The following is a 15,294-nucleotide window of genomic DNA, read 5'->3' on the forward strand; positions in this document are numbered from 1 at the left end:
CGACACCACCGACACCACCGACAACATCGGGAATTACATCGGGAACACCGACAACATCGGGAATTACATCGGGAATTACATCGGGAATTACATCGGGAATACCGACAACACCGACAACATCGGGAACACCGACAACATCGGGAATTACATCGGAAATACCGACAACATCAACCCACCCGAAGTTGGCTCAGAAACCGATCCCACATCACTCCTCGAAGTGAGCCAAGATGGGGTAAGTGAAAAAGCTGAAGTTGGCTCACTTCCGATTTTCTCGGAGACAGCAAGTTGGCTCAGTTTTCTGGAACTGGGTTGAGCCAACATGGGATCAGTGGTTGGAGTGGTAAAATTAGTACTTGGAGGTGTAAAATTAGTACTTGGAGTTGTAATATTAGTACTTGGGGTGTATATCCTTTAGTATTGTAGTATAGGGGGAGGGGGAGACTTTGGAGGGAGGCCCGAAGGGCCGATCGAGAAAGTCGATTTTGGACCACCTGGAAGGTGGTCCAGAACCCCCTCCCCCTATACTACTGGCAATCTTCTTCTTGGATGTCTTCATACGGAGCTTGACTCGGGAGAATGAGAGAGCGTGTGTGGGCAAGCGTGTGTTTACCGCCATATTGCCGGGTGTGTCTTTACCACCATATTTATCAACCATAAGTACAGCTGCATTGGTGTTTTCAATTGCATTCTCCCGAGTCAAGCTCCGTATGAAGACATCCAAGAAGAAGATTGCCTGATGAGTCCAGCGGGGACGAAACGTACGTCGCAATCGAGCTATGTCGTTGCTGTGTCATCATCTATGTGCCATGCGCTACTTGATGTACCAGCCTGCTATGCCGGATACCGCCAGCCATGCATCGACCAGGCGCCAGGCGCGAACTGATGGTGGTGGTGGTGAGAAGGAGAGCTCTGTGCCAGAACTTTGCAGCCTAGAGAGCGTGTGTGGGCAGGCGTGTGTTTACCGCCATATTGCCAGGTGTGTCTTTACCACCATATTTATGCTTCATGCAAAAGCTGAAAAAACAACAGCCAATCAGAGGGGAGAGGGTGATAGCCAACCACGGCGAAGAACAAAAAAACAAAATAAATACTAGTATGCAGTTTACATGAAAAAGAAGAAGAAGAAAATGAAGACCAAACACATGAGCAGAAGAAAATGAAGACCAGACACATGAGCAGAAGAAAATGAAGACCAGACACATGAGCAGAAGAAAATGAAGACCAGACACATGAGCAGGAGTTAGATTAGGCGAGCACCGACAGTTGTGCTTTGAACGATCGCATTGAAGATGAAAGTTATCCCGAGTCAAGCTCCGTATGAAGACAACCAAGAAGAAGATTGCCTGATGAGTCCAGCGGGGACGAAACGTACGTCGCAATCGAGCTATGGCGCTGCTGTGTCATCATCTATGTGCCATGCGCTACTTGATGTACCAGCCTGCTATGCCGGATACCGCCAGCCATGCATCGACCAGGCGCCAGGCGCGAACTGATGGTGGTGATGGTGAGAAGGAGAGCTCTGTGCCAGAACTTTGCAGCCTAGAGAGCGTGTGTGGGCAGGCGTGTGTTTACCGCCATATTGCCAGGTGTGTCTTTACCACCATATTTATGCTTCATGCCAAAGCTGAAAAAACAACAGCCAATCAGAGGGGAGAGGGTGATAGCCAACCACGGCGAAGAACAAAAAAACAAAATAAATACTAGTATTTAGTTTACATGAAAAAGAAGAAGAAGAAAATGAAGACCAAACACATGAGCAGAAGAAAATGAAGACCAGACACATGAGCAGGAGTTAGATTAGGCGAGCACCGACAGTTGTGCTTTGAACGATCGCATGAAAGATGAAAGTTGAAGACTCTGGGGTGAGACGGAGCCAGTCGGAAATTGCGATAAAAACGGAAATAACCACATACATGTAATAACGAGTGTAACGCGGAGTGGTGATGTCATGGTCACCACAGAATCAGCCAGAACAAGTGCATACACTAATATGCCATCTACACTGTATCTCGACCTCTGCTTTGCTGCTGCTGCTGTTGTAGCTGCTGCTATTGTTGTAGCTGCTGCTGCTGTTGTTTTTGTAGCTGCTGCTGTTGTTGTAGCTGCTGCTGTTGTTGTTGTAGCTGCTGCCGCTGCCGGTGGTTTGGTTGTAATAACTGCTTGCGAAGCTGGCTCTGCTGCGGTTGTCGTTGTTCCACTGCATCGTTATGCTTGCCAATCTGTGGCTGCTCCACATATGCTGCCCTGCCTGCGGCATTGTCCACATTCATGGGGTTAGCTGCTGGAGGTCAGAGAAAAGAATAGGATCAGCATTGTATAACATATATCTCTGCACAGCATCGACCAAAGCACTTAGCTAACATCGCACCAATGACCTGCAGCATGACATTATATTGCACGACACACAATAGATTCATACTGCCTGTGGGAAAACCACCCCCTGACAAACAAACTGAACTACCATGAGTTGAGACCAGTTCCAGAAAAAGCAAAAAAGGTAGTCAGAAAATGAGCCACTGGCTCGCTGTATGTGCTCTGGCCTGAGAGCTGCAAAACTGCGCACACCATGCGTGCAGCAACACGTCAGCATGACGTACACATGATACAAATAACCAAATACATGTAATAACGAGTGTAACGCGGAGTCGTGATGTCAAAGTCACCACAGAATCAGTCAGAACAAGTGCATACACTAACATGCCATCTACACTGTACCTCGACCTCTGCTTTGTGCTGCTGCTTTTGTTGTTGTAGCTGCTGCTGTTGTTGTAGGTGCTGCTGTTGTTGTTGTTGGAGCTGCGGCTGCTGCTGCTGCGGCTGCTGTTGTTGTAGCAGCTGCTGTTGTTGTAGGTGCTGCTGTTGTTGTTGTTGGAGCTGCGGCTGCTGCTGCTGCGGCTGCTGTTGTTGTAGCTGCTGCTGCTGCTGTTGTTGCAGCTGCTGCTGCTGCTGCTGTTGTAGCTGCTGTTTTTGTTGTTGTAGCTGCTGCTGCTACTGATGGTTTGGTTGGGATAACTGCTGGAGAAGCTGACGCGGGTGAGGTTGTTGCTGTTGCAAGGTTATGCTTGCCCATCTGTGGCTGCTGCACATATGCTGCCCTGCCTGCGGCATTGTCCATATCTGTGGGGTTATCTGCTGGAAGTCAGAGAAAAGGATAGGATCAGCATTGTATAACATACATCTCTGCACAGGATCCACCAAAGCACTTAGCTAACATCACACCAATGACCTGCAGCATGTATTGCACGACACACAATATATTCATACTGCGATCTACACTGTACCTTGACTTCTGCTTTGCTGCTGCTGCTGCTGCTGTTGTAGTCCTCCTAGCTGCTGGGGTTTCACAAGCTGTGCATTTTTGGTTCCCACCGCATAGCCTAGGAGCATCGTCTCATATTCCAGCTGCAAATGGATAAATCACAATTCACAAAATTGTCATTGCAAGAGGACTGAAAAAAGAACTGTTGACTACGGCAGCGTGCATGCTCATATCACACATGCACGTGACTAGACGAAGACCATCTGGGTGATGTCATCACACAGGAAAACAACACTTTATTTTACAATGAATTTGTGCCTTTTTGTGAATAACAGGAAAACAACAATTCATTTTACAATACATTTCCCCTTTGTGCATAACTCGTACCACTTTGCCCTTCTCCATTTTGATTACATTGTCTCACCTTCTGCGTTAAAAAAGAGATCAATTTTTAAATTAATAACCGCAATCAAAATGACAAGCTGAATCGACATTTGTGTACACCTTATTCATGCAATGTAAAACAGTGGAGATAATGTGCAGTAAAGCGATGAAAATATGAAGAAATAGTGTAGAGAAAATAAGGATTCAAACAAGTTTCGTACAACACTCATCAGTAATCGTCGTTGCACTAAAGGACACTGAAAACCAAATTGAACTATTATAGAAAATCTAAGTTAGAGGAATAACACTAAGAACAACGGCAGTGAAATTTACAAGTGTGAAGTTTAACAACGAAAGCGAGAGCAATAACGAATGCGTGTGCTAACAATAAACTTGCAAATAGAAAAATGAACAAACAAGAGAAAGAAAGAAGGAAGGACAAAGTGATAACACATAACAGCAGTACATTACACCTAGAACATTAACGGCCAAGCTTGGCCGTACCATCCACAAATGCAATTTACAGCAGCCACAACTAATCCATCATCCAAGCCCAGTATTGAAAGACCAAGACGATCGACAGCCAACTACAATAGAAGCTACGTACTCAACGAACAAGGGCGCATAGAAGGACGTGACGGCAGGGTGACGGCCGAGTCCAGTTCAATGGGCCAAGTCAGGCGGGATAACAGAGAGAGAGCGCAGAGGAAGCGGATGATGGTATGGACAGTGAAGGAAGCAATGAGTCAGAGAGCGACGATGGTGGTGATCGTGTGAGTGCCGGTGGGAATGTTAGTGTTGTGCGAAGGTTTTCGTGGTAGCAAGTCTTCAGTGTACAATCATCTGCTAGCTAGTCCTGATTGTTGCAATTTGTATTCTGACTCTTCTTTCACTTTATTGTGCCGTGGTCGTCATGGATATGGACTACAGTTTAAAGTTTTGGAAGCCATCTATTTAGCGTATGTATATGCCCAATTTGTGTGTACAGAAAGATAGTATAATTGGGTTTTAACTGTTCAAGTAACGTGTGGTGTTTGGTGCGGCCAAGCTTGGCCGTTAATGTTCTAGGTGTAATGTACTGCTTTGTCTTTCCTTGTTTCTTTCTCTTGATTATCGAAAAGTATTCTTTCTAGACCAAAGAGTGGTATATTTGATAACATTTAATAACGATAGAAATTTTTACGATACTTCTCCAGACGTTTCGTTGTTCTGAACAACATCGTCAGTGGATAAAGGATGGAGGGCTTTTGGGTGGTGGCACGGGTTAATAGGGAGTGATGGTGGTGAGATGAGGTGAGGTGAGAAGGTGAAGGTGGGAAATACATGTATCTAAGTTAATGGTGAAGGTTAGGCGCGGGTCGATAAAGGTGGGAAGGGGTACACCCTTCGGGTAGAAGTGTAAGTTGGTAGAAGGTGTTGGCGTGCGTAGAAGGTGGAGTGGCGTAATGGAAGTGTCGGGTTGATAAATGTGGGAGAGAGTCTAGGTAGGGTGTGGATCAGCAATAGGTGTTGGTGTATGTGGTGGGTAGAATTGGCAAGAGGTGTGTGTGTGTGTGTGTGTGTGTGTGTGTGCGTGCGTGCGAAAAAGAGTAAGGTAGTGAGTATTGGTATGCGTGGAAGGAAGATGTGACAGAAGGTGTGCGCTATAGGCAAGGGGTGCAGGAATATTTTGAGGTGGTGGGTGGGACTAAAACAGGAGGTTGTGATTCATCTAGTGATATAATATCAGCAATAGCAGCAGTATATACAAAGAGGTGTGTGTGTGTGTATGCGTGTGCGTTTGCAAGCTTTTTGGTAGTGTAGTGTGTTGGGGGGGGGGGGGGGAGAGCACCGGGTGCGGGTGTTCTTCTTCTATTGAGATCATTTTTGGATGGGTTGGCAGATAGTGGATGGTGGTAGGCAAGTTATGCCAAGAATCCAGTTCCCATATCTTCTTTTCTCCTGTTGATAGTTGGTTTCTTGTCGCGAATGGCATATGCCTCACGGATCCGGAGCCTCAGGTCATCCCTCTCCGTGAGCTGAGCAATCTTGTACATAATCTCTGGGGTGGCGTTCGGGTGTTCCCTAGCGTAGTGCACACCGAATGCAGACTTCTTGTCATGAGATTTTGCAGCATTTGTGTGCTCTTGGGCCCGGGTGTGCACTTGCCTCCCAGTCGAGCTGACGTATCTCTCGTGACAAAGGTGGCATGTAGCTTCGTACACGGCAAATCTGCAGGTGCACTTCTTCCTGAACATAGGGCATTCGCGCATTCTGCATTTTTCCGGTTCTCCTTTTTTCTTCGTGAGTTCTTGGATGGTTGGGGGTCGAGGGTTAACGAGGCGTGCCGGTATGCCGTTTTTCTTAAGTGCCTGTCGTACTTGGCCGTTAACCAATTTCTATCGTTATTAAATGTTATCAAATATACCACTCTTTGGTCTAGAAAGAATACTTTTCGATATTACAATGAGAGTGAATAATCAACGGCTTGTCCACCAACTCTTTGACTTTGGACTGGACCGATCAACTCGCGGACAAGCAACAGAATGGATGGGAAATGTGGAGAGGCCACCACCCAAAGCCCTCCATTCTTTATCCACTGACGATGTTGTTCAGAACAACGAAACGTCTGGAGAAGTATCGTAAAAATTTCTATCGTTATTAAATGTTATCAAATATACCACTCTTTGGTCTAGAAAGAATACTTTTCGATATTACAACGAGAGTGAATAATCAACGGCTTGTCCACCAACTCTTTGACTTTGGACTGGACCGATCAACTAGCGGACAAGCAACAGAATGGATGGCAAATGTGGAGAGGCCACCACCCAAAGCCCTCCATTCTTCATCCACTGACGATGTTGTTCAGAACAACGAAACGTCTGGAGAAGTATCGTAAAAATTTCTATCGTTATTAAATGTTATCAAATATACCACTCTTTGGTCTAGAAAGAATACTTTTCGATATTACAATGAGAGTGAATAATCAACGGCTTGTCCACCAACTCTTTTTTTTCTTCTCTTGTTTGTTCATTTTTCATTTGCAAGTTTATTGTTAGCACACGCATTCGTTATTGCTCTCGCTTTCGTTGTTAAACTTCACACTTGTAAATTTCACTGCCAATTTTTTTCATATATTTTCATCGTTTTACTGCACATTGTTTCCACAGTTTTACATTGCATGAATAAAGTGTACACAAGTGTCGATTCAGCTTGTAATTTTGAATGCGGTTATCAAATTATTGTCTGCTCGCCGTTTGTTCAAATTTTGAAATTGTGGATCTATCTTTTTTTAACTCGGATGGTGAGTTGATCAGTATAATCATGTTAAAACAATGAAAGTTGACGGCACTCACCTTATTTTGAGCAGAGGAGAAGAAACTGATTTCCATCTCCAAAGCACCTTGGAGAATGACCCAGAAACTCCCAGGTTGTAGAGGAGGAATACAGTTGATGATGAATCGAAATCTAAAGCGAAAATATTCCAGGAAAGTCAAGATGTAAATCAGATCCTGAGCTTTGTGTTCAGAAGGAAAATGTATTGTTTTTGCAGTTGTTTGCCATTGTTCGTCATGGAGGTGAGATATAGATGCCTTTATCTCTTGATGTTTTTCTGTTGTTCTTTTTGTTCACAACGTTTGTGTCACCTGGTGGTATGAATGCTGTTTTTGACTCTTCACATAGATTTCTTTCTTCGGGTTATTTCCACACATAATTGGTGTCACAGACACTTGCACATGAATTCACAATTATTGTATTTGCTCGTTCGAATTTATTTGTATTTTGTTTCTCTCACCTTTCACTATTCCCGAGTTGATCACGTACGTGCGTGCTCCACTCTGCTGCAGTTAGAGGCAGCTACTCTACATGCAGTCGAGTCGATTCTATTGTGTATCTGCATGTCTCCTTGATAATACCTGTCCAGCTCTAAATAATTAGAATTACCCTCTATTCTCTCTCGCTTCTTCTCTTCGATTTATTTATTTTCGCTTCTCTCAGTTATTTTTGTTTTGTTTGTACTTTGTACGCTATCGCTCTATCTGCATGACGCGATGCAGTTTATGGATGTCGTCACTCCTTGGGGCGCCGTGCCTGCACCTTTGGGGCGCAGTGCACCGGATGCGCAGTGACCTCTACGATGTACGCCAGAGCTAGGCATCTTTTTGGCTGCATGTTTCCTTTTGCGCTGCGAGCTTTTCTGCTTGAGGCTACATGTACGCGTGTCGCTCTTTGCTTTTCAGAACTCTTTGAGTTTCAGTTTTATTCCACTTTGTAAAGAACAAGAACAAGTAATGGTTCGAAGGAAATCTTGTCTACCATGGCCACAGGGCCGCAACAATTGGAGTGCTGCGTCTTTGAACTTCTTAATTTTATAGCTGTAATCCCTTAGTTTACTTCCATTATTCGTTGTAGTTTTGTGATAACAAGAGAACGAAAATGTTCATTACTTATAAGAATGGTCCTAATTGGCTGGTAGTAGTAGTATTTAGTAGTATTTATTTTATTTACCATCGGATGCCTCAACAGTGATACACACAACTCTTAAGAGGGCCGATAACGGGATAAGTGGAAAGGAAAGGAAAAGAAAAGAAAAAATAGAAAAAATTGGAATTCAGACATCAAGCAGTACAGTAATCAAACACCAAGTCAACTTCAATCTTAGTACAAGAACTATCAAGTTCATCGAGAAACTCAACAGATTCCAAAAAGAAGGTCAAAATACTTCTTAAACGCCACTGGGTCTTTAAAAAGATCCCTGAGTTGGTTTGCAAATGTAGAGGTACGGTGGTGTCTGCGCCACTCGGCAGGTAGTGTATTAAAGAAAATTGCGGCACGATTAGAAAAAGAATTTACTCCATCAGCTGTCCGGTGCTTTCTTACGTAGATGAATGCGTATACAAGACACTTTTACTAATATGTTTTTACTAATATGTTGTGCCTCCGTCCTAGTTTCAAAAGACAAAAGCTGGTGATTCCTTGCCCAGAAAATGTCATTGGGCAGAGATGAAAAGAGATGTGCACATAAACCCATTTAGCTTAGGACAACCGTTACGCCTTAGAACCCCTGCTGCAGGTGACAAGTGCGCCTGGTATTCAGTGTTGACGCTTCTTCAGCCTGATATCAGACCAGTATTACAAGGCAATGCAACTAGTAACTAGTATTAAAATATATGTGAACGCTTCGTCAAGCACACGCAAACCGGACTATGGAAACAGAACTCACAATTTGTAGATTATATCCCGGCGCTGATTTGCCACATTTGGATCAGCTTGCCACGAACTGGCCCTATATATATAGAAAGCATACAAACCATCATAGCCGGAGAAAACAGTATAGGAGCAGTAGCGTGAGTACACTTTCATTGAACAGAACTGTTGGTGAGTCAGATATCTGAGAGTAAGCGATACTGATTGAACGTCACTCTAAACTCAAACACAAAAGGTGGTCAGGATAGAAGTGTGAGGTTAGAAAACAACCCAGAGTACTATGACTCTTGTAAAAAATAGTTGAGTCACGCTAGCGAGCAGTGCTCAAACAAAGAGGCTGTGGTTTGCACTCCACAGAACAGGTCTGGTGTTAGATGTCCTTCGTTTGCAAACTAAAAAGGCAGGCAAATTTTAGTTAACTTCAGAAGTAGAGAGAGATGCTCACAACTTCACAAGCAGTCCCATACCTGAGAATGGAAAACTTACTCATTGTTGACCATGGATTGGGCGGTACATCGCCGTTTCCTATTGCCAGCAGAAATATGACCTGTAGGAACTGTAGCGTTGGAAATCAGGCCAGGACTACTACCATGTGTACCACAATCAGGAGTAGCTGAACCGTTGTGATTGCCACCAGAAGGGAGCATGCCATTGTTCGGCAAGTTGTTGTACATAGCCGAACCATTATGCAGACCGAGATTAGAAATACCGGGCGGTGGCGTTGAACCAGCAGATCCTGCAGCACCAACACCATTCTCGAGCTGAGGCAGCATTTCCATGCCTTGTTCCCCGTTGATCATGTAGGCGGCAGCTGTTGCTGGGTTTAGTCCATTCACCATGCCCGGTGTTGAGTTCACACCATTCTGAACATCTGTACAAAAACAATACACGGATTCTGTAGCTCAGTCACAGGAGTCGCCTGGTGGTTAAAGCAAGAACAGGTAACATTACATTGAGGGATACAGACCCTAACAAGTGGCAATGAGAGCGCAATGGGATTTGTTGCAAAGTCATGCGAAAGGTGTGTGCCATCAAACCTCACAAAGTGACCTAGTACGTCAGGCATAGCCAGGATCCAACACTCTTTATTGTGTTTGTGTGTGTCAGCTATTGTAGTATATACATATACTGCATGGCAAGAGATCCCGCTATGTTTTTACCTTTTAAAATTCCTGCACCGTCTAGGTCGTGAATTAGCAAACATAAAGTATTATGTAGAAGAGAAAAGTATAATATGGATACGAGTTAAGAGTAACTCTCCATAACTGTAACTGGATACTATATACAGTCAGAAAGTGCAATAACTAGGCACAAAACTGACAGAGTACTGAAACATTCGACGTCCTGACACCTAGCTTCAACACATCTCCGTAGCGCTAACCGACAGCCTACCAACTTGGAAGGTTCAAGGTTATGAAAAGACCAAAGAGGGGAAGGCAAGCGCAACGAAAACGAGCAAAAGCTACAGTCTCAACGGAACAAAGAATGTCGATTGTTACTGGACGATGACGAGACCAGTACGATATTTAACTTTGCTGCTTCGAATTGTAGTTAGACCGCTTTGTCAAATATCGTACTGGTCTCGTCATCGTCCAGTAACAATCAACATTCTTTGTTCCATGGCAATAAATAAGATAAATTGTACACTCATAACAACAGCAAAAATGAAGAAAGTCAAGTTCCATAACGTTTTCTTGTGACTGTCATCAGTGGAACGCCGTCACATAAAAATGTAATAACTAAAACACACACTTATATACATGTAGCTAATATGGTTTCAGGTAGAAATACAGCAGCTAACAGGCACAAAAAGGGAAGTTTGCACCTTTGTAATGTGTGAATATTTTCTTCATTTTTGCTGTTGTTATGAGTGTACAATTTATCTTATTTATTGCCATTTTACGACTATTGTCTCCTCGTCGATTGTTTAAATTCTTTGTTCCGTTGAGACTATAGCTTTTGCTCGTTTTCGTTGCGCTTGCCTTCCCCTCTTTGGTCTTTTCATAACCTTGAACCTTCCAAGTTGGAAGGCTGTCGGTTAGCGCTACGGAGATGTGCTGAAACTAGGTGTCAGGACATCGAATGTCTCAGTACTCTGTCAGTTTTGTGCCTAGTTATTGCACTTTCTGACTGTATAATATCCAGTTACAGTGATGGAGAGTTACACTTAACTCGTATCCATATGTGCTTTTCTTTTCTACATTTATTTATGGCTCAACATCCGAGTTTCAAATTGCACACCTGATGAGCCGTCACGAACCATACGGCGAAACGTACGTCGTGTGAAACAACTTGTTTTGTAGTTAACTAGTCCATCAACACCTACCCCCAGAAGTGATCTACGCAGATGATACCGACGTCATAAGTAGTTCGAGGCAGTGGCTGACGGATATCGAACCCATTGCAGCGGAGGTACTGGGTGAATGGCATTTATGCGTCAACCATGACAAGACAGAGAGGACAACATTTCGCCGGGAGAAGGACCGTATAGCAGAAGATTGGCGCTCGACCAGAAAGCTGGGCTCTCTCATCGGCGACGAACAAGACGTGATCCGGAGAAAGCAGCTGGCATTAGCAGCATACCAGTCCATGTTCTCTCTCTGGCGTTGCAGCAAACAGGTCAGCGAGCGGTTTCGGCTCCGCCTGTACAATGCCCTGATCGTCCCAATTTTGCTGTACAACTGTGGCACTTGGGGCTTGACAGCAGCAACTGAGGAGAGGCACGATTCCTTCCACAGAAGGCAGCTGAGGTCCCTGATTGGCGTCCGTTGGCCACAGCGCATCTCCATTATTTCCCCGCATAGGTTTCGGTAGTCACCGACCATGCTGGCAATCACCATAGTAAAGTATTATTGTCCGTTGTGTTGTACCGTTAAAATACATTCTTGCTTCTACAGTATCATACAGCTGATCGTTTGGTTCTGGCATATGCGAAGATGTGAACATTGTTGACATCAACGCGAACATGCATATAATAATAATAATAATAAGTCCATCACAATGCCATGCATGAGGAGTACTGTAGGAGTTTGGCTTTCGGCTTGTAAAATTCGTTTTCGCGAAGCTTCCCCTTTCTTTACTTATCTTTGATATTTATGACCCACCCAAGTTGGATGGTGTGCTGCTTTGCTGCTTCGAATTGTAGTTAGACCGCTTTGTCAAACATCGTACTGGTCTCGTCATCGTCCAGTAACAATCGACATTCTTTGTTCCGTTGAGACTGTAGCTTTTGCTCGTTTTCGTTGCGCTTGCCTTCCCCTCTTTGGTCTTTTCATAACCTTGAACCTTCCAAGTTGGAAGGCTGTCGGTTAGCGCTACGGAGATGTGTTGAAGCTAGGTGTCAGGACGTCGTATCTCTCAGTACTCTGTCAGTTTTGTGCCTAGTTATTGCACGTTCTGACTATCCAGTTACAGTGATGGAGAGTTACTCTTAACCCGTATCCATATGTCCTTTTCTTTTCTACATTTCTTTATGGCTCAACATCTGAGTTATAAAGTATTATTATTATTATTATTATTATGAAATGACCCAAAGGCAATGTGCCTATCGAGGGGTTCATTTGATTGAAAGAACAGTAGATGTAGATGTATGCACAAAGACAAGTAGGGATTGATGAGGAGAGAAATAGGCAAAATCAACTGGAAGGTGGCGGAATTCCGTTGATTGCATAAGCAAGGTCAGCTGCAAATTTCCTGAGGGCAGCTTTGAACTTATAGAGCGAGGCTTTCGATGTTAGACTGGGGGTAAACAGTTCCATAGAAAAGATGCGTCGAAAACATTAGGCTCGGGAGGATGAAGTTGAGGACACCGCTGAAGCTGTGCTTATGGTTGATTATTATGGTGGTGAAGACATACCTGGCCACACACGCTCTCTAGGCTGCAAAGTACTGGCACAAAGCTCTCCTTCTCACCACCACCACCATCAGTTCGCGCCTGGCGCCTCGTCGATGCATGATTGGCGGTATCCGACCTAGCAAGCTGGTACATCAGGTAGCACATAGAAGATGACACAGCAACGGCATAGCTCGATTGCGACGTACGCTTCGTCGCTGCTGGACTCATTAGGGATATCTTCATATGGAGCTTGACCCGGGAGAATGAAGTTGAAAACACCACTTCAGCTGTACGTATGGTTGATTAATATGGTGGTAAAAACACACCTGGCAATATGACGGGCACAAAGCGTGCTCACAATCAAGCTATGTCGTTACTGTGTCATCTTCCATGTGCCATACCCTACCTGATATACCAGCCTGCTATGTTGGATACCGCTACCATGCATCAACTAGGCGCCAGGTGAGAACTGATGGTGGTGGTGGTGGTGGTAAGAAGGAGAGCGCTGTGCCAGAATATTAGGCTGTTCACAATATTAGATTAAACAGTACCTTGACCTCCGCTTTGCGTCTGCTGCTGCTGCTCTTTCAAATCTATACTCCGTTGTTGATGCTGCTGTCGTTCTTTCCGCGCATGCAGCAAGTCAGGATCCTGGAGTACTTGCAACAACTGAATATATGCATCATACAAATGATTAAATCACAAGCCACAAAAATCTCATTGCTAGTGTTCTCTATGAGATTCGTAGAGCGTATTTATTTTAGTATCATTGCAGTTTGATCAGGAAAACGGGTCAGTTGCGGCACTGCAAGCCGCGTTTATGAAGGCATTTCCACCCTGCTTCTATCAATAGCCAAATTGAAGGCTCTCGCATTTCTGCCACCACGGTGGCCCGAACAGTCACCATCATCATCATAAGCCCATAGCCCTAAGGCCGTCGGGGCGTCACAGAGCAAGTATGAACAAGCGAGCGCCATAAAAATCGATCGCGTGCAGCAGGGAGCAGGGACTGCACGTCAAGTGCAGTCCATGAAATAATAATATCAAGCCATGACATTCTGGGCCTGCCACGGCCACGACCTCCAGCAACACAACCCTGAAGAACAGTCAATGACAAAAAGCCGGAACGAACAATATGAACAAAAATTGCAATTTCCGTTTACGAACAGAAACAATAAGTGGGACTTGTTTGTGAATACTATTTATTTCCTCTCTAACAGACACATTCGTCCGGTGATCAGTGAACGGAATCCTGAGAAGACGTCGATAGCTTTTCATTTCGAAAGCCCCGATCTTTTGCACAATTTCACCAGTTTAGGTCCAAGACTGGCAAGCATAAAGGAGTATGGATAAAACGATAGCATTGAGTAGACGGAATTTCGAGCCGATACTGATGTTTCTATCCCTCCAGATTGTTACTAGTCGTGCAACAGCAGCCGAGGCTGCTGCGATCCGACTCCTCACTTCTTTGATTGAACGCTGATCATCAGTAATAGTGCTACCCAGATATTTAAACTCGCCAACCTGCTCGAGCTGCTTCCCGTCGATGGCTATGCTTGCGGACAGACCTTTGCTTGCTCCCGTTACCAGCAGCTTACTCTTCTCAGTGCTGATTTTCATGCCGTATGATTTTGATGTGCTGGCCAGCCGGCCGGTAAGGTCTTGCATTTCTTCCTGGCTGCCAGCCACCAGATCAATGTCATCTGCAAATCGCAGGTCTGTTATAATGCGTCCACCAATGCTAATGGAACCCGCGAATCCCTCTAATGACCTAGATACCAGTTCCTCCAAGAAAATGTTTAATAGAGAGGGTGATAGAATGCAACCTTGCCTAACGCCAACGGTGGCATGGAACCAACTGCTAACCGTTGTTCCTACTCTTACAGCATTCTCGGACTGCTGGTACAGGAACTCGATCAGTGTGATGATAGTCGCGCTAAGCCCACACTTGCACATCATCTTCCACAGGGCTGCGTGCCACACTCTGTCAAACGCCTTGCGAAAATCGATGAAATTGTTATAGATGGGTCTCTGATGGTCACCATAATGCTCTGTCAGTGTACGGATGTTGAATATCTGATCCACAGTACTACGGCCTGCTCGAAACCCAGCCTGCTCCTCGCTCAGTAGGTCTTCGATGCAAGGTGTGAGATGGTTGAGTACAACACGCAACATTACTTTGCTAGGGTGACTTATCAACGAAATGGTGCGATAGTTCGTGCACTTTCGGAGGTTGCCTTTCTTTGGTAGCGGAATAGTGCGCAATGGTAAAAGGAGCGCCAAGCGATCGCAGTCTTTCTGATAAGGACACGATCAAGGCAGTTCTGGTAAGCGAATTCTCAGATATATTTAATCCCTTGAGCCTCCCACCAATGCACAGCAAACAAATGAAGATTTGCTTGAAGGCTGACGCTAATAACGCCCCGCGCACCATCCCACATGCATATCGGGAGCAAATTAAGACCCAAATCGAAGAATTGGTACAGAAGGGAATCATTGAGGCAGTTACAGAGCCCTCGGAATTGTGCCACCCTATGGTCATCATACCAAAGAAAGGGAGCAGTGAGAAGCGTTTAGCAGTAGACCTTATGAAATGGAACAAGCAGGTGAAACGCCCCGTTCACCCGGC

General features: G+C 44.7%; 1 protein-coding gene and 1 long non-coding RNA gene across 4 annotated transcripts; both read right to left on the reverse strand.

Moving 5' to 3' along the window:
* Window positions 1-727: 727 nt before the first annotated feature.
* LOC135806773 (antifreeze protein Maxi-like) lies at window positions 728-7,084 on the reverse strand. 3 transcript variants are annotated; one of them, XM_065320998.1, is made up of 4 exons: window positions 6,979-7,084; window positions 3,282-3,402; window positions 2,716-3,129; window positions 728-2,281 (listed from the first exon to the last, which is right to left on the reverse strand). In XM_065320998.1, the coding sequence occupies exons 1-4, from the start codon at window positions 7,012-7,014 to the stop codon at window positions 2,049-2,051; spliced, it is 804 nt and encodes a 267-aa protein (XP_065177070.1). In that variant the 5' UTR covers window positions 7,015-7,084; the 3' UTR covers window positions 728-2,048. The 3 variants fall into 3 exon arrangements, with proteins under 3 accessions (XP_065177070.1, XP_065177071.1, XP_065177069.1); XM_065320999.1 differs by having other exon boundaries at window positions 728-2,278; window positions 2,716-3,132; XM_065320997.1 differs by having other exon boundaries at window positions 2,716-3,132.
* A 1,614-nt stretch (window positions 7,085-8,698) lies between these two features.
* Window positions 8,699-13,401, reverse strand: LOC135806774 (uncharacterized). Its single transcript, XR_010551262.1, has 3 exons — window positions 13,217-13,401; window positions 9,317-9,701; window positions 8,699-8,909 (listed from the first exon to the last, which is right to left on the reverse strand). It is a non-coding gene; the product is annotated as an uncharacterized LOC135806774 (long non-coding RNA).
* Window positions 13,402-15,294: the final 1,893 nt, after the last annotated feature.

This window comes from Sycon ciliatum, chromosome 1 (genome assembly GCF_964019385.1).
Source record: "Sycon ciliatum chromosome 1, ocSycCili1.1, whole genome shotgun sequence".
Taxonomy (NCBI): domain Eukaryota; kingdom Metazoa; phylum Porifera; class Calcarea; order Leucosolenida; family Sycettidae; genus Sycon; species Sycon ciliatum.